The sequence below is a fragment of the Protopterus annectens genome, chromosome 3.part0, assembly GCF_019279795.1.
Source record: "Protopterus annectens isolate FY-2018-M chromosome 3.part0, PAN1.0, whole genome shotgun sequence".
Lineage (NCBI taxonomy): Eukaryota > Metazoa > Chordata > Ceratodontiformes > Protopteridae > Protopterus > Protopterus annectens.
The window spans coordinates 728,614,334-728,634,333 of NC_056731.1; the positions used below are offsets into that span (position 1 = coordinate 728,614,334).

Below are 20,000 nucleotides of genomic sequence, written 5' to 3' on the forward strand. Positions count from 1 at the left end.
TCAAGGTACAAACAGAAAGAGATTACATGGTTCATGTTAAACACTGTTTACAGACTCCTTATATAAGCAAGTTATACAATTTCCAAAGTTTAAGAATTCACAAGGTAAAAGACCTAATATTTGTGACATATCTTAATTGCAATAAAAGTATTAGACACCATCATAAGGAGAGAGCTCGTCAGGCTTGGAACAAGGACATAGCCAGTTTAGTTTCAAATACTGTTTGAGTCTATTATTAAATTGACTTAGGGTGGATTCTAGGGTGATGTCAGTGGGGAGAGAGTTCCAAGTTCTGCCTACAGAGTTAGCAAACAGCGAGACACCAGCTGAATTATTAATTTGGACAGTTTGAACTAGCAATCTATTGGAAGAGCGAAGAGGTCTGAGATAGTTGTCGGGGTTAATAATGTTTTTAAGTGCAGGTGTATTGTTAGGTTGGTTAAGTACTTTATGTGCCACTATTAAGTTGGTTGTACTGAATTAGGCTGGGCAGTTCTAACCACTCAAGATAGTTTAGGGTTTTACAGTGGCATGTCCAGAAGGGCATCTCAGTGGCAAATCTGGCAATGTGATTGTAGCAGCTAGAGAGTTTGTTAAGATCAGATTTGCTTAAGTAATTTGGTGAGTAAAGGGGATGTGTAGAGAAGAGTCAAGAGTAGATGAGAGCGTGCAATGGCAGTTCTAGCTAGTGAGGTTAGGAAGAGTTTAATCTTGTATAGTGACCAAAGTTTTTTTATTGATGGTTTTGATAGTTTGGTTGACATGCATATCGAATTTAAGATTATTATCTATGATAACGCCTAGCAGATTTGTATAGGTGTCTGGGGAAATTGTGGTGTTAGATTTTATGGAAAAGGATAATGCAGTGGACCTACAAGTAGGCAAGAAAAGTCACAACTTTGTTTTATTGGGGTTTAAGATCAGACGACGATCAGAAAGCCAGTTTTCAACTATGTTAAAAGTTTTCTAGGTTGATGTCCACAGATCTGACTGGAATGTAGCAGAGCAAATCAGAGTAGCGTCATCTGCATATTAAATACAGTTGGCATTTGGTATGACCATGTAGAGGTCATTAATGAAAATGGAAAACAGAAGAGGTCCTAGTATAGAAACCTGGGGGACTCCCAGGGTATTAGGTAGGAGGTTAGCTAGTATGTTCTGCCATAGGACGGCCTGATGTCTACCACTCAGATAAGATTGTAACCATTGAAGATCTTTATTATCTAAGCAAATTGTTTTCAGGGTGTGGATTAGTAGCTGGTGATCAACCATATCAAAAGCCTTGGAGAGATCCAAGAAGAAGGCTGAGGATAATTTATTATTGTTACAGTTATAGTTTATGGCGTTAGAAAAGGCTAGGAAGGCTAAGGTGACACTGTGATGAGGCCTGAAGCCATGCTGAGAGTTTTCCAAGAGATTGTTCTGAATTAAGTGGTCTATGGATACATTTTTTCATGATTTTAGCCAGTGGTGACAATATAGCTATGGGTCTGAAATTAGACAGCTCTGTGGAGCTGCCACCTTTGTGTAGTGGTATCACATGGGATATTTTCCAGATGGAGGGGATGGTGGCTTCTGCTATGGTTCGAGTAATTAGTATGGAGATGGGGTATGCTATGGCATCTGCAGCTTTTTGTAGATACTCAGCAGGGAGAAGATCAGCTGATAGTGTGGTAGGTTTTAATTTTTTGATTAGGGCATGGATAAGTGATGTAGAAACCGGATGGAAGCTAAAGGGGAGTTGGATACTGGGAGTGGCGGACTCTGAGCCAGGGCAGCGTGGTGGTAGCTGGCTTGCTAGGGCTTGGATAGTCTCAGTGAAGAAACTATTGAAGGTGTTTGAAATTTCCGCAGGTGATTTATCAACAGAGGCTGCGGGGGTTGGCATGGTGGTTCGTCCTGGGTGTAATAGTTTATTTATACCTGCCCAGAACTGCTGAGGGTTGTTTTGATGTTTTTGTTGAAGATGCCAGTAGTAATTTTTTTCATCTAGTAAAATGGATGTTTTAGTCTCATTCCTTAGCTGCTGATATTTAATTTAATCTAGGGGGGGGCTTTTGTAGTACGCCATAAAGCCCATGCTTTGTTTCTGTGAGTGATTTTTGATTTGGAGTCTTTAGAAAGCCATGGTGCAACTTTTGTTTTTTTTCTAATGAAGCGCGTGATGGCATGAAAATCTAGGATAGCAAGGAATTTATTAAAGTAAACAATAGCTTCCTCTAAGGGCAGGTGTTTTAGGACTGACCAATTGCATGAGTTTATTTCATCTTGGAATATGGCAGGGTTAAAGTTCTTATTGTTTCTTACTGTTCTGAGGGTGGCCTGGTGGGGGTTTATGGCTTTATGCTTAATTATATAGGTCAGAAAGTGATCACTTAGATCATCAGGGAGGATAACTGACATGAAAAATTGGGGATGACTATTGATAAGTATCCAAACTAGTATACTTTCTTTATGATTAGGTTTACCTCTCCTGGTAAGGGTGGATATGATCTGTGTGAATGCATGTAGGTTTACATGGGTGTTCGTAGATTCTGAGGAACAGGTGTTCCAGTCTATGTTAAAATCTCCAAGTACTATGGTTTTTTGGAGGTAGGAACTAGATAACCAGTGAAGGATATATTCTAGGGTAGTTATGTTATTCCCTGGGGGAATGTACATACAGATAACATATATGCATTTATTTTTATTAATTTGCAATTTGGTAGAAAGAATCTCTGCGTTATCAACTTGTGGTGGTTGTATAGCATCAATAGTAACATTTAGTGTAGATTTATAGAGTACAGTTACCCTGCCTCCCTTTCTGGTAGCATGATCTAGCCTGAGTATGTTATACCCAGGGGGTAGCACTTTATTGTCTGAAGTTGCTAGTTTTAGGTTCATAGGTTCATAGGTAGGTACTAGGCTATCGGCCCTGGGGCCTATATAAGCCTAGCCAAAAAGATTCCCTGGTTTTGTTTAGTGTTTGCTACATAATCTCAGCTTACTGTAAAAAATACTTTATATTACAGATATCCAGCATTATTTATTACGGGATTTTTTAATGAAGGTGTTCTAACCTTTCTTAATCAACTCAGTGTGACAAATCTCTTCTATCACTTTTGGTTTAAAATAAAAATAGATGCCAAGGTTGAATTATTGATACATAGGATTAACTAGTATATTGGCATACTTGTAACATTTGATTTTATTCTTATTTTATGTTATACCTTTTAAATAACTGAAAACATATCTGTTTTAAGTACATGGAAGTGACTGTATGGTACGATAACTTTTGCAAAACATAAAATTAACATTTTCAGAAATACAAGACATCAGATGTGAAAGGCAATGACAACATTCTTCACACAGTATACAACCCATAAAAAAAATCTCATGATCCTGTTGTGTTGTTGTCTTTTGGCTTTTCCCAGTTAGGGGTTGCCACAGCGGAACTCTGGTCCGCTAATGATTGGCAGTTGATTTTCATGGTGCCAAGTTGCCAGCTCGATGCCCAACCTTCAATGAAGGCATGCCCATTCACGCATGTCTTTCGGAATGCCACTCGACCCATGGGGAGGACATGCAGACTCCACACAGAAGGCACTCCCCGCACACTAGCTGAGAATCCTGTACATCAGTTAAAATCACCATCAAATGCTGATGCTGAAGATGGTATCTTCAACTATTAGAGATGGGTATGTTTTATTCTTAAGTAGATATTCAGTAAATGATTAAAGTCCCGTTGCTTTTGGGTTAAAGACAAATCTGAGTGATAACACATTAGTCTTACATTTTATACACCATCTTCATAGAAAAACACATCACCAAGAGAGAGAAAAAAACAAAAGGGAAAAAAATTCAATGATCAGAGGTCAAATGTCTCCAAACCATTCTCCCCATTGTACATCACAGAGTCTCCCATTAAACAACATGAACCGCATGCAGAAACATGTCCCAATCAATTCACATATCAGCAAATGAGTCCAAAAGGAGATTCAAAATGTTCATGCAGCACACATGGAACCCCACCACATATCACTTCCCCACCCCACAAAAACAAAGCAGCTTTATGAAATTAAACAACACAAACCCCTCCATGGACTCCCAACAAAGGACAATACATTCAAGACAGATCGTCACAGCAACTCCCCAAGTAGAACCACACAATGGATGAGGTTTTAAAAACCAAGAAACTGGTGCTGACAGCCACAAAACTGAATTCCTGTCTTCCCCTCACCTTCCTTCAACACCATGATGAAGTTTGCAGTAAGCAAGCAAACATTACTCAACAAAACATGTAATAATAATAAAAAAAAAGTTAAATATGCAAATATCTACTGATATTTAACAAAATGTTACTTGGGAATATGAGGTTAAGGTACATTTAGAATTTTAATCAGTTATAGGTTTTCACTAAAAGGGGGTGGCCACGGTGGTGCAGCAGTTAGTGTTGTCACCTCACAGCAAGAGGTTCTCCAGTTCAATCCTCGGCTGGAGTGCCTTCTGTGCAGAGTCTGCATGTCCTCCCTATGGTCGCATGGGTACTCCGATTTCCTCCCACATCCCAAAAATGGAGAACATCGATATCTGTGCAGTAACTTGGAGACCCCAGAAGGGGAGCTGAGAGAGCCCCTGCACCACACACCATACTTACCTTACACTTTTTTTACCGCAAACCCAGAACGAAAAACTAAAGGGGAGGTGGTGGTCCAATATTCCGACCACCCACCACCCAGCACAAGGCCCAACACAATGTGTAATGTGTCTGAAATTCTCCAAGTGCAACTAACACTAGAGTACAAATTGTAGCTTGCTACCACAGCCCCCCACCATACAGATTCTCCACTCACACCTTTAAACATACTGGAAAATATTAAGATAAGACCAAACACCCTAATACACCCCTGATTTTAACTACCCTGCCATTAACTGGGAAAACATGAAAACTACCACTACCTTTATAGCAATCTAAGGAATTCTTGAATTCATAAATTCCAACTGGATCAACTAATCCATCCACCTCCAGCTCCAATATCCTGAACCTGGTCATTGGGCACATGGGAAATCAACATGCCATACTACACAACCTAGATTGTCCCCCTCTATTCAGGTCCTAATCACCCTCTAATCATCCCTCCCTTCCCACCCACACCCCCCACCACTGCAAAACCAACACCAAAAAAACTAACTTCAGCCTACTCAAGTCAGAAGTGACAAAGTGACAAACTTCATGACACCATAGATGAAAAAGTTCAACTGCTGAATCTCCTCTGACGATGCACTGTACTGACCACACATCCATGAATCGTGCATGCATGAATACATTGCAAACCCAAATAGAAAAGAAATCCCAAAAGGAAGGTCCCCTGCCATAAACAAAAAATTAACAAACTTTACAAAACTTTACAACAAAAGGAAGGAAAAGGAAAAGAAAGAGAAAAAAAAACTAGCAAAAAACTCAGTAAGAATGCCTCATAAAATCCTCCAAAGCTTCATGAAAAAAATAAAAAAAATAAAATTAAAATAAAACAAAAGACCAAACTAAGAAATACAAGAAGCATTCTATCTATATAATGGCAATCTGAATCTTCTCTGTGAGCTAAAACAGAATATAAAAAAATATGTGATCAAGGATATTGCCCTGATGAATCCTGATTTGCCAATATCCACGCACAACTTCCCCTAAATGGCTCCATCTCAATACCGAAGATTGCCACCCAGCAAAAATACTGCAGGCACAAGTACAAAAGCACTCTCTCTAAAAAGCCAACAAAAGCAGCACAGATGACAAATGACATACTCCATGCTGTATAACATGAACTATACCGGGCTGTGTACTACATGACCTGTACATCATGAACTCACATAGCCAAGCCCACCATGTTTAATCTGAGTGGCGCGCCAGAGCTATATCCCTGGCAGCTACAGGGCAGAGGATTGGATCCCCCACTACACATCAGAGTCACCTTGGCAAAGCCTCCACTACCAAGGCCATGGATCCGTAGTATTATCATGGACAAGCCTTACAACCAATAACTGGACCCCAAACCAAAGTGGGGGGGAAGTTTGGGTTTGTCTTGTGCCCCCTTTTGGACTGACTGAAAGTGACTTCTTTGCCACAGTCTCAGAGGTTGACTTCTTTGAATCATTCAGAGATCAGCCTAAGGCCAACGACACCATCCCCACTCTGGAATCATAGATAAAAACTTACTAAGTTGGGCATTAATCCCTATGTCACCCAATGTATTGCTAAATGGCTTACTGATAGAACCCACACTGTAAAAGTAGCATCTCAAATGGCAGAGCTCAAGAAGAGTGTAGACAAACCTCAGGGTCCAGGTCCAGGGTTCCAGTCCTGGGGCCGCTCTCAGTCTCCTCCTAACTTACAGGAGTACAGGTCAACACTTAGGCCTACTGGCTAAAGTTTGCAGATGAACTTAGGAGCCATTGATTGAGAAATCTCAACATGTGTGGATACTCTAAAAAGACCTTTGAGAACAGATGCTTGGGTGCCAGCCTATGAAACAAGAGCAAGAAACCCTTTGTTGTATTTGGCTTCCCTGAACAAATAAACATGCCAAAATTATGTATACCAAGTAGGTAGCAGTAAAACAAACACAGAAAGATGGATAAGAGACTGAGGTACACAGGTGACATATAAGTGTACCTTCACGACAACACAACAGGGTGGACAGTCAATCCTTGTGAAACACTTCTATCAGAAAAAAGACATCCATCCAGCACTGTACAGTGTCCCTCTGTCATCATCATTAGAAGACCCTCATAAATAATGGTCAATGCCCAAATGTGTATGTCCCTCAATCACATCTGCAACAAAGGCCAAGGCCTCAGAAATACCAAAAAGAATGCCACGCTAAAGAACAGATGCCTATGCTGACTGCTTTTAAAAACTCAGCATTACTTTATGCATATACGTCTACTCAAAACTCCACACATACAACAGCATGCCATGTGTAGAGCTGTTGGACATATTACATACTTTAAGAAATCCCAATCCTACATGCTATCACGCTCAGGATCTAATCCCAATCATCACTCAAAATCCCAAAACATGGAGATGCTACACTCTACCCAAGACTCCAAGACTCTGGCAATAGTCCCCCATACATTGCAAGCAAGCAGTTTGGACCTTTGGACTTGGAGAGGAGGCCAGCGGATGGATGGATCACCCAGAATTCACCCGCAGGGATCACGTCAGTCGGGAGAGAGAGGAGGGGTCAGAAATATTCAGGGATTTGTTATGGCTAGCAGATAGGCCCTAGGCCTGAGGGCTGATAGCCTAGTACTAACCTATGAACCTATGAACCTATGAACCAAAGACATGCTATAGGTTGATTGGACACTTTAAATTGGCCCTACATGTGAGTGTGTGCGTGTGTGTGCCTTCTGTGAAAGGTTGGGCACCAGGCTGGCAACTCAACACCGTAAAACTCCACTGCCAATCATGAGCAGACAGGTGTTCTGCTGTGGCGACCCCTAACCAGGAAAAACCCAAAAGAAGAAGAAGATAGGTTTTCACTAAAAGGGATGTTCAGTAGTTTTGGAAGACACTGAAGACTGCTCATTTTTTTCTTCTTGTCAGATCAATTTTTCCTGATGTCCTCTCCAGAGTAGGAGAAGACCAATGCATATCTTTAGTGAAAAAAAAACACATTATTGTTCTTTTCGAAGGAAGTTGCTTCTTCAATATTAAATGTTATATCACTGACTAGGTGAATCCTGGTATTTGCAAGAAAAATGTCAGCTTTTATACTGTTTTGTCTTGAAAGTTTAAATGGCCAACATTTCCTTCCATTCCCTTGTTTTTTTTTTCCAATAGTAATTAATAAATCTTATACTATGCTGGACATATTTTAAAGATGCTTTCTCCCTTGCTGATTTTTAAAACCAGATCTTTGTCAATGAATGAAAGGAACTTTAACTATTGACCTTGGAATAGCTAATGAATTACTGGGTATTGGGTTATCTATAAAGCTATGTGGTCTCAATACCATAGACAGTTGTCCTTGCATGTTTAGGGATTTAGAAATCATGTGTAAACAAAGAAGACTACCCCCCCCCCCGGTAATCCAGAAAAAAAAAAGTCACCTCTAACGTTACACCTTCTGTCTCTGTTCTCCAGGTCTTCTAGTTTATTATCCAAGAGTTCGGCTTCAACAAAAAGTCTGTACGTCTTTTTTCTTTGATACCACCCTCCATGTCAGCTAAGAGTTTCCATACTGTGATTTTTATTTGCTGTTGCTGGTCCTTGAGACTGTTTAAGATTGTTTTTCCCCCTGGATTTTCTAACGTCTCTTGAAATCCATCCATTTTAGATATAACTGTGTAGTCATTACTTGCTGCAGATCTTTATTCAGTGAGGAGTCTGCATGGGAATGCTTTGAGTTTCTCATTTCCAAATGTAGCGGAAAAGTCTCCAAAGAATTTTAGCAGGAAAATGTTGAGGGCGACTTCACAAATTTTTGTAATTTGTTGACTTGAAAGTATATCAATTGGTGTGTAAAGAAATCGGCCTTGTCGCAGTTTAGATTAGTTGAATCACAGAGCTTGCCTCTATGGGAGTTGCTCTGATTTTGAACATGAATTTTTCTTCTGTTATACATCCTGTTAAAAGGCAAGGATTCCACTAGTGTGGTTTGTTTTTAATGTTAAATCTGGCTTATTTCTGGTAGGTACAGCAGTCTCAATGCAGGCATTTACATGTTTGTACAGGGCTTCTGTAAATAATTCTGCATAGGTAGTTGTATTCCCGGGGTTTGGTGAGCCATGAATTTTGATAAACTACCACTTAATAGGAACTATTCTAAAGCAAACTACATCCTAACTGTTAAGATTTTAGTTGGGTTTTCCAGGTTTATATTTTATTTTGAGGGAGACAGCTTTGTGGTACCTTCCCTTCCCAAATCTGCTCTGATGAAATTTTGGGAGCAAACAGGATATATGACTACACTCATTTATTAAATGTATTCTTTCTTAAGGCCAGGAAGCAGAGAAACTGAACACTGATTGTACCTTAGCCAGCCAGTCCGTATGCCAAAGGCAGATGGAAGTAATACTTCAAGAAGCTTCAGAATGAATAAAGTCCAACAGACACTGTACTGCTCCATTCACCTTCTACAATGAATGAATGACGTTTTAGTCCCCAATATGCAGCCTAAGTAATTAAAACCAACCTTACATGAATTAAGAAAAACACTAAGGAAAATGAAATCAGGGCAAGCAGGAAGCTCAGATAAATTCATGGCAGATACGATCAAGATGTTGATTGCGTTTAGTGAGAAATTACTCCAGAGTGTACTCATTGCAGTATGAAGAGAGAAAGTCATATCCCATAGGAATAGAAAATTAAGCATTCTAGAGCTAGTATAGAAGAACAAAGGGACAATCACAACCGCAAACTGTAAAGAGGCATCAAACTCCAATCACAGGGCATGAAGGTGCTGGACAGAGTGACTGATAAATGAACATGAACAGTAGTAAAAACCAAGACGGGAAATGAGCAGGTTGGCTTTAGATCAGAATGCACTACAACTGATTTAATGCTTTCAACAAGACAGGCAGTGGAATGAGCTGGAGACAGGGAATGACTCCAATTAGGCATTCCTAGATTTGGAGAAAGCATTCAAGAAGTTCCAAGACAGCTGATTTGAGCAGTACTGCAATAGTCTGGAGTCCTAAAAACAACAGTGAGAATTAGTACAGGCTATGTATCAGGACCAATGACATGTACAAGCAATGTCCATAGGGGGTTCACTGTGAGAGAGTGGGTGTACATCAGGGTTCAACTAAGCCTAGTCCTGTCCATACTGGTGACGCGGTACACAAGCAAACATGACTGAAAAGACAGAGCACCAAAGCTGCTGTATGCAAATGATGTGACACTACAAGTAATCTCTGTATGGCAACTTCAGTTTACAAAACAGGGAACAGGATTACAAAACTGAAGGCACAATGGATGAAACCTGAGCACAGACAATATTGGCAATCACAGCAAATAGGGGAAATTAGAAGTAGCTAAAAGTTATGATACAATGGAAAATAATGGGTTAACAGCTTCAGGTATCTGGGAGATGTGGTTGAGAAGAAAAGTATGAATGAGAAAGTCAGTGTTAGAATTGGAGATGCCAACTGGCAGCAGTAACAGAGGACAGAAGAATGATAAAGCTTTAGAGAAAAAAAACTACAAAATGATATGGCTGAGCAGAAGGGAAGTATGAGTGAGGAAGTCAGTGCTTGAGCCAACATGCACAAACTTAGCCAGGTTTTGGTTAGACAGAGTATGTCGTGGGAGTGAATAGCCAGGAGTGCATGCATTTCATGTACTTTGTTATTTCTGCTTCTAATGTTTAGGTGACAGGCCAGGAGAGAGTTAGGCGGCCTATTGATTGAAAGTTTATTGGTGGGGTTACTAGTACAGGAGGTAGTTTTATCAAGAGTGTATTGGCCAGGTTTTGGGTGGATGTCACCATATATTGTGAGGTTGTAGTGTAAACTAATAATAAGCTTCAGGAATTTATTTATTAGTTTTTGGTAGTGTTTGGATTTGCGTGTGAGTGCCTTCTGTGGAAGGTTGGGCGCCGGGCTGGCAACTCGACACTGTAAAAACTCCACTGCCAATCATGAGCGGACATGTGATCCGCTGTGGCGACCCCTAACTGGGAAAAGCCGAAAGAAGAAGGTAGTGTTTGGATTTGGAGCTAATATATGTGGCACTAGTAGGTTGATAGTTTGTACAGATTAAGGGGTTAGACGTAGGGCAGCTTGTTAGGTGAACTGTCATAACAGATAATCTTGGGGTGGTAGTTTGGCATTTTGGGTAGTGAAATCCTAGATACTACTGGTTTTCATAGAAGGTGAGGAGATATGGAATAAGCATAAGGGTAAGCAAAGAAAATAATAACATTGCATTGGGTGGTGAGTTTGTGGGTTACAGTGACTATATTTCTTAGTTGGAATATCGCCAGGAAGAATAAGGATGATGAAAGAGGTAGTGGAGGAAAGGGCAGAATTATTATTCTGATGTAAGATGGCTAAGAAAGGTGAGTAGAGAAGAAAATACAGTAAGGTGTGTAATCATTTTGTTGGAGAGGTGAGAGCATGGGGTATATACGAATATGGAGGTATGATGTAGATAGTTCAGCATGAGATATTTTAAAACGTGTGGTATGGAAAAAGTATTCAGCAAAAATGCAGTAGTAAGGGTAGGGTAAAGAAAAGGTGCTGAGAAAGTGTTCTGGAAGAAGATCAGATGGCTATGTATTATGATTTTGTTGGAATAGTAGACTAGGTTAACACTTATATCATAAGTAGGAAGAGAAATAAGTAATTGTTGAATTAGTTTAATCATGGGAAGTGCGGAAGGTACTATAGGAAGGAAGGAAGCAAAACAGGTGAAGTATAAGATGGGATTGCATAGGTGTAGAGGAGGTCACAAATCAGATGAGTGTTTTTTTTCTGTGGGAGAAGGTTGTAGTAGTTGGAAAAGAGAAATGTATAATAGCTTAGCAGTGGATGGTGCGTCTTCTGTGAAAGTGTAGTATTGGATGGAAAAGAAAGGTTGGCACGGTGTAAGAAAGTATAAGTGTAGACTAAGGGGGTGGTGAGAATTGCAAATAGGCAGAGAAGCAAAGAGAGCTGGAGTGTAATGAATGTGAGTGTGGTGGTCAAAACATCTTGTGAAGACCGCTCCCCCCAAAAAATAAAATCAGCTGAAGGGAAGTGTGAGGTGGTCAGCAGTACAGCTGTCATTATGTAATCTCCAGGTGACTTTAAAGTTAATTTAATAAAAAGGGGAAAAGAAAACAAAACATTCTGGTGCCAGTTTGTGAAGTATGCTAGTCAGAGGAAAATACAAGAAGAGAGACAAATAAAAGTGAGAGAAAAACAAATGGTAGTTCCTATGTAAGGACTGGGCTATCTGTCGTTGTGGACCATTTTAATCCTACCTAATTTCCCTTGGTGAGAATTTAACCCTGTACCTCTTGTCTGTGATGTAAACCCTTAACCATTATGCCAGCTCCCAATATTAATTATGAGGTGCCTTGTGCTTGCTTGGGGTTGGGTAGGGTGCCTACAGCCAAGACAGCAGCACAATTCTTCAGAGGTGCTTCTAGGCAAACAGACACCACAGTTTTGTACTTGATCACTGTTGATATTTATATGGGGTGTACATCTCAGATGAGAGTCCGTAAGAAGGAATTCCTTTCATTAAAGCCACAGCACCTCCTCATTTAAAAGCAACTGGACACAGTCTGTGTCCTCATAGTTGTGTACTTGGTAGACCTTGCAAATGGGGGCTTTGAGATAAGAGGTGTACTGCTGCAAATGAAAAAAAAAGAGGATTAAAGTGAAACATGCAATGGCAAAGGGGATGGACATATAATAGTAACAGTGTTAATTAAGAAGGGAACAGAAGAGTATGCAGAACTATTAAATGAAAGCTTGTATCTGCCCCTAAGAAAGCACTATTCATGAAGCTTCCTAGAGATGTCTGCAGTGTACCTTCACAAGATTTGATTGTAGCCTAGATGATATACAGAGACTACAAAGGAGACAGGCAGATTACATGAGGTAAGATTAACTTTTTTTCCCATTCTAAAAGAAATGTTGAGAGAGATTCAACTGTACTAGTGCAGACAGTAGAAGAGTCGAAGCTAACATTCAAATGCAGGCTAAATGTAGACTCTACATTATACATCAGCAACGCATTGTACATGTAATGGGATAAAGTGAACATTTACCTGTAATCTTGTAACCTATGTAACTGTGACCTTTGTCATAATTGAAAAGGATCCTTCAGTTAGTGCCCATACCAGTTAAGAAGCAAACAAATGCGTAACTAAATAAAGTAGACAGCACTGTAAAGACTTATCTTTGCATATCTAACAGTCATTAGTTGGGAATATTAGGACTTTTTTTTTTAATTTCTTTGGAAGTTCTACTTCCCTAGGATTGCAGCAGATTAGGCACACACACATGCATGCACACACTGGCAATATAAGAGCAGCTTAACTGTTTAAGGTGGATGGTGCATTGATAAACTGTTTAATGTTACTGTGTTGGACATCAGAACACTGCAACGGGTTCAGACTATAGGCAAAAAGAAAGGAAAAGGGGAGTCCCAAGTGAAACACCAGCTCTATTAAATATTTAGCTAAGCCTAGAAGAAAAGCTCCTTTTATAGAATGGCTAATAAGCAGGGCATATAAAATATTGCACAATAGCTGTAAGAATCAATCAGAGGAGGTTAGAAAAGGTTAGAAAGAGAGACTTGAAAAGCAATTTACAAAGGAACAGTAGAATGTATGGCTCCCAGGTATGCAACAAAGTCAGAAAGGTTTAGGATTTTTGCTTGCAAGCATTTGCATAGTTATTTTTATACCCCAAGTAGACTTCAATAATTTTTTCCTAAGGTGATAGCAAGTACTGGAGATGTGATGGGAAAGAGAGAGAGAGTAACTGGCAACATGTTTTTGGGAGTGTGATGAATTGGCATATTTTAAAACAAAACCACAGAGTACTCTGTCAGAAATATTAGGAGAGCAAATTGCTGTAATTAAGGAAATGACTCCTTGAGCTAGGACACAGCATCTGAATTGCCTAGACAGTGTAAGGCCTTATTAAGTTTAGTGCTACTGGCTGCCTGAAAAGTAATTGGTAGAAAACAAAAGTCAAAACCTAACCTGCTGTAACTGAAATGTTGAATGTTGTTAAAGAGACAAAACAAAACAAAAAAAAAACTGGAAGTGAGATCTTTAGAAAAGAGAAGGAGCAAATTAAAAAGAAATAAATAGAAAATGGTGGAACAATTCATACATAATAATGTACTTGTGAAGGAATGGGGTTCAGGAGCAGTCAGAAACTGTACAATGTATGTAATGTTAGGGTGTATGACAGTTTAAAAAAAAAAACATACGCAATGTATAAAAAATATGCAATGTATAATGCATGAAAATATTATGGTTTGTTTTCCTTTCTGTTACTATATGAGTGCCTATGTCTCAAGTGATAATTTAATAAAGGTGTTTAAAATGTATATTATTTATTTATTTACATTTGTTGACCGGGAGTGTCCGACTGGATGTAGGTCCATTTTCAGCGGAGGCCCGGGGAGAAAAGCTCCACAGTTAAAATAAACAGACAGTAGTTACATTGGATTTACATAGCGATTAACAATTTGATTAATATAGCAATTAATTACAAACATAGTTACAGATGAAGAACATAGTACATCAGTAGACAACTAGAATCTTTATCTGCGAAGTACATAACAGACATTAACAATTGTTGCAATAAGAAGTTCCTGCTGTATAATAAGGACTAGGCTTATGAGCATCTATAATCAAGGTATAATCAAGCCTGATATATATATATATATATATATATATATATATATATATATATATATATATATATATATATATATATATATATATATATATATATCAGGCTTATATTAAAAAAACTAATTCCAGTGAACGGCCATTCATTCAACACAAGCCAGCGAATGGCCGTTTATCGAACATTCATGTCAGCGAACATTTTTCTAATGGAAGGGAGTTAGTTGGCCAACATTAGAAAATTTGCCCTTTTCCCCACTGTAGTGCAATCTCAGAGTTGGTAAATATAAGTGGGGAGGTGGGGAAGCCTAGCCCCCTACCTTGGTAGGTTTGACATAAATTAGTTTGTGTTGCGGTCAGTGTGGGGGACAAGTAATTCTCTTCCCTTAGAAAAACACTTGCTAAGGTGAACATTCAATGAACGACCTTTCACTGGTTTGTGTTCAATGAATGACCATTGGCTGGAATTAGTTTTGATGAATTAATATAGACCCATATAGGTCGGCAGGTTGCTCCACAGGTCAGACTATACCTCTGTGTATTAAGTTTACAGGAAAGCAGTATGTCTTATTGTCACCCATATGGGAATGTGCCTTATTCTCTCATGCTTTTGTGTAACTGCTTCATAGTACTGCAAAAACAGTTATGTGATTATTTTGTCTTTATTTTATAAGCAAGACAGTTCAATAAACTACCAATTCTTAAGATAATACAACTGTATTACTTGTTATTTCAAAGCAGATATTTAATGATTATTGTTTTAAGGGAAGCATTGTCCACTATTGTACAATAAATGCATTGTCTTTAATCCATTATGAGTACAATATAATCCAAAGCTTTTCTTTATTTATCCTTATACATTGATTATCCACTGTTAAAGAAGAGGTTAGTAATAAAAAAATATCAGAATTCAGTAATGACACATTCTAATATGGGTGAAAATAAGTTCAGCTGTTAGGATTCTTTCTTTTAGTTTCACTAGTAATACAAAAGAATGTTTGCATCATGACTTAAATTAACTTCCAATCTGTTCTTTGCAGGTGCAACAGCTTTTGCATAATGATTTAATCCTTATGTATGTCCAGCCAAGTCCCTCTTGGACTGATCTACAGGATGTCCAGCAGATCTTTGGGGATGGTGTTTGCTGCAGTCTTGAGTTCAGTTCTGTTAACGTGCTGTCTAGTGTTATCCCTCTGTATTCCTACATCTCCACAGCAGAAAATGAGTGAAACAGTGAAGGAAAAGCAGGAGGTACAAACTGAAGAAAGACTAGTTCAGATTGGAAGGTTTAGTGAAATGAGTCAAGAAAAACTGACTGAAGTAAGCAGGAATGGGAAAGATGATGACTCCAAAGACTTGAATAATAAAGGAAGTAAGAACTTGAGCAATAAAGACTCTTGGAATAAACACATATCACTGATAGGTAACCAAGACATATTTAACAGTGTTGGAAATGTTAATGTTGAAGAACAAAGAGATGGAACTGTGGACACAGTGGAAACACCTGTGGTGGAAACTAATGGTACTCCTGATTCCCCAGATGAGTATGTGTACCCAGACTACCGTGGGAAAGGATGTGTGGATGAAACGGGTTTTGTTTATGCCATTGGAGATAAGTTTACTCCTGGTCCCTCTGCTTGCCCTTGTCTTTGCACTGAGGAGGGACCTTTGTGTTCCAAACCCGAGTGCCCCAAACTGCACCCCCGTTGTATCCGTGTGGATACCACTCAGTGCTGTCCTCAGTGCAAGGAAAAGAAGACTTTTTGTGAGTTCAGAGGGAAAACGTACAGACCACTGGAGGAATTCATGGTAAGATGAAAGATTGTACACCTGCAATATGCTTGTCTTCTTGCATCGCAGTAAGCAGACCTTTTCATTTCAAATGCATATGCCACAGTATGTACAAATGCATGTAAAGAAAACATTTTTCCTTATTAGTCTTTAAGCTGCTTAGCCTTAGATTCTATAATACAATATTCCCAAACTAAATTATAATGTAGATTAAAAAGTTGATGCCAATAATTTTTGACTGTTGTTTAACATACTTGGTGTCACAAGCTTTTGTACTATTGTCTGGCGTACCACTGCAGTAGCTAATGTTTACTATTTTTACACCAATATCTTAAATTAGGGAGCGTAATGCATGCTTAGCTGAACTTGCATGTTAAGATTATACACGCATATTGGTTGCCAGACCACTGCCAGAAATCAGGAGTAATGAAACATAATTCTCCATAGTCTATCAAGTATGAATACTTGCAATTTGAATTATTTTCCATAACTGTCCAATGTAACAAGGGACAGAAATTATTTTCCATAGCTGTATAATATAACAAGGGACAGAAATATGTTCCATGACTGTCTAATATAATAAGAGACAGACCCATTAGCTGTATGGTGAGAGACTGGTAATATAAATGGTCCTCTGGTTATAAACTGACACATGCATAGACTGGGAAATTTTATACTGCCATCCATTATGGTGAATTTTAACTGTGTATAAAACTCAGTAAATTCACTTGTAAAACCTGGTGTACAGGGCATAATGTGACTTACTGAGGGGGATAGATTATCTTCTTAAAAGTAATGGTGCATGTATATTGCTGCCTGTTCTTGTACAACCTGGCAAATAAGGCATAACAGGATTGAATAAAAAGGATAAATTATACCCTAGTAGGACAAAGTGCAAGAACCTGAGCAACTGCAATTGATTAATCTGGAGTGCAGGGCATAATGCATTTAATTTAAAGGGATAAAAATGAAAAGATAATGCTGAAGTAACAATTACTGTTTAACAAGCTTTTATTCTGACCTGTATGTCTAAGATTTCTCCTTACAGGTTCTACCAGCTGCCTGTATATTTAAACATTTTTGCTTACCGTGTGTGCGCATGCTGTGTGTTTTCATATGTGTATGTTTACTGTACACATAAAAAGTCCATTATGTTTTCACATGGATGCTCACTTTGTTCCTGGTAAGTATCTATTTATGTTGAAATTGATGAATAATCCAGTGTTTCATAGCCATTGTTTTCAGTCTGCTCAAATAGTTTTTCAGAGGTCCAGGTCCACTTAACATCATCTTGTATAGATATTTAATTTGGCAAAAACTTTTCTATGAACTCACTGTTCAATGGACTGCATCTAATGTGTTATTTATCTTCAGCCATTGTCAAGGTTAAGTCCGTTATTGTAATCTGTTCAGATGCATTTATTAGTGGATATATTCCTAAAATGGCTAATTCATATGTGCTTATGGTAAGGACAAAGGCAAGTATTACTGATTGCAAATGTATATACTCCCTGTAATCTGCTTGATTACCTAAATTACAAAGTTGACTGTATACTGCTTTTCAGTATTTGGTATTTGTAGGCATGTGTACTTTCCATGTCTGTTACTTTTATTATTATTTATTTAATGCAAGTAGAGTGGACCTTGAATGCACCTGTAACAACAGTACCAAATGCAGCAAAGGGATTCCCTTAATGGGTACAGGCCTCTGACCTGATACAGGGTTGCCTGTTTGTGATGCTGCATTTCTCACATGTGTTAACAACTTATTTCTTCGTATATGACCAGGAGATCACTGTCAGTCTGGGTGTGCACAGGTCTCTAAAGGAATCATTGTTTCACATCAGCATGAAAGATCACGCAGCTGTGACTCTGACAACACCCAGAAAGCTGTTGATGTGAATGTTTATCCCGACAGTTTAACCATGAATTTCTTATTTGGTAGTTATGTGTGATAACTTTGGAAGTAAAGTGAGAAGATGCATAGACTTGTTTAATACATTACACAAATAATAAGTCATACAAAATGCAATAAATGATTCATAAACAGAGATTTGCAGTGAATACACTTCATAAAAGGCATTTAATGATATTATCTTGGTGAAATGTTAAAGTTTTAAACAAGAAGGTTGAAACCTAATCATCTATAGGAAGACACTGTGAATGGTTTTTGTATAAGTTATATTTTTCTTGCACAATGCAAGTCTAAGTAAAATGCAGATTATCAAAACTAAATTTTCCAAAGTGACAGCTAGCTGAAAATTCACATCAGGGCAATGTGACACTGAAATATAATGTAAATAAACAGAATCAGAGAAAGCAATAGTTTTGCAAAGGAAGAGGCCCACCTTTCGTGTTGGGAGCTACCTGTATGCCCTTCTTCATTCATAATATAAAATCAAGGCTACAGTACAGTTGGAAAGAGGAGGAGTCTTCAACAATGTAAAACAAAGATAGCCTCTCCTCACAGATAGTGTGACCTTAGGGTATAATTAAGAAGGGCAGAGGAAGAATATCTTCAAAACATAAACCTTATCTGTGCAATAAAATTCAACCTTTATTTATAATGTAATACATTTTGCAATAAGTAATTTTATTATCCTAACAATTTAAGAGGTCATACATTATGAAAACTATTTCTCTAACTATAAGACATCATAAAATCCATTTGCTTAATACAGTTTCCTGCTATCTGCTTCTTTTGTCTGCGTGCTGTCACCTTGAAGGTATTAATGTTTTCAGAACTGACTTCTTGACGTTTATGATTTAGATACTTTTTCTGTCAAGTGAAGTAGCTTCACCTGTACTACAGTAACATCTTTTTAATTGTGAGCAGATAAATTAGGCAAAACAGTAAGCTACTAAAGAATTCCAGCATTTTCTGAAAGGGACATATGTATAGATTTCAATTACTGTACAATAGAAAATCTGTTTAAAGTAAATCAAAGGACATGGGAGAACTGAATCAACAGAAGGGGACTAAGAGGAGAAGAATGACGAAAGAGTGGAAGAAAAGCTTTGCAGTGAAGAGAGGCAGAATGGAAAAGTAGTAGGAAAGGGATCAGAATAAAAAGAGAATAAAAATGTGAAGAAAAAAAGCTAGTAGCCAGTGGATGAAAACAAGGAGCAAACCAGAGAAAGAAACGCTGTGAATCATAGCTAATGTGATGGGAAGCAGAGAGTGGGGATTTAATGGAGTATTTACTCCATTTTGTGTGAACTTGGACATAATTACAGTTATCCGTTGCATAAATGGGGGAGTTATGTATGCCCAGGTACAAGGAGGTTAACATTTCAGTGGGACATTGTAGTACGCGCACTGTACATCCCAGGTAAAGAAAACGTCAACAGATTTTCTTAGAAAATATATGAATCTCGTTTTCAAACTGAAACTGAGCAGTCTTTTACTATGCCTTACAATTATTGGGAAACCCCAAAGGAAGATGCTGTGCAGCCAGAGTTTGATTTTCGTTTTTGTAAGGCAGTTTGCATGGTAGATGCATTCATATTTTTCTGTCCAGTAATCAGCTGTATGCTCCCACTTCTTTTTAGTCCAGAAATGTTTGTGATAACTAAAACAACATTCTGTAAATATTACCTTTGTATCAAACAAATGGTCAGGACAGACGTAGTATTAACATGTTATGTAGATGTTCTCACATGCACCTGTGTCATCTTATTCTGTAATGTGTAAACTTAAAAACAGATCAGAAGTGATAACTGCCATTGATCTTGTGGTTTATTATCATACAGCAAAATATAGACAGAAGATCATATATTTATGTTGTTGAAACTTTTACTTCATAAAACTGGATTTGTTGTATATGCTGTAGTTTGGTTTTGTCATGGGAGCTGGGGAAGAGAGAG

At 38.3% G+C, this 20,000-nt stretch overlaps 1 protein-coding gene across 1 annotated transcript in view; it reads left to right on the top strand.

Moving 5' to 3' along the window:
- VWC2 (von Willebrand factor C domain containing 2) overlaps positions 1-20,000 on the top strand; it is a 1,325,667-nt gene that overhangs the window by 274,083 nt on the left and 1,031,584 nt on the right. Inside the window, exon 2 of the mRNA XM_044065089.1 lies at positions 15,383-16,151. Coding sequence (XP_043921024.1) covers positions 15,420-16,151 — 732 coding nt within the window. The 5' untranslated portion in view covers positions 15,383-15,419. The remainder of the gene's footprint in view (positions 1-15,382; positions 16,152-20,000) is intronic.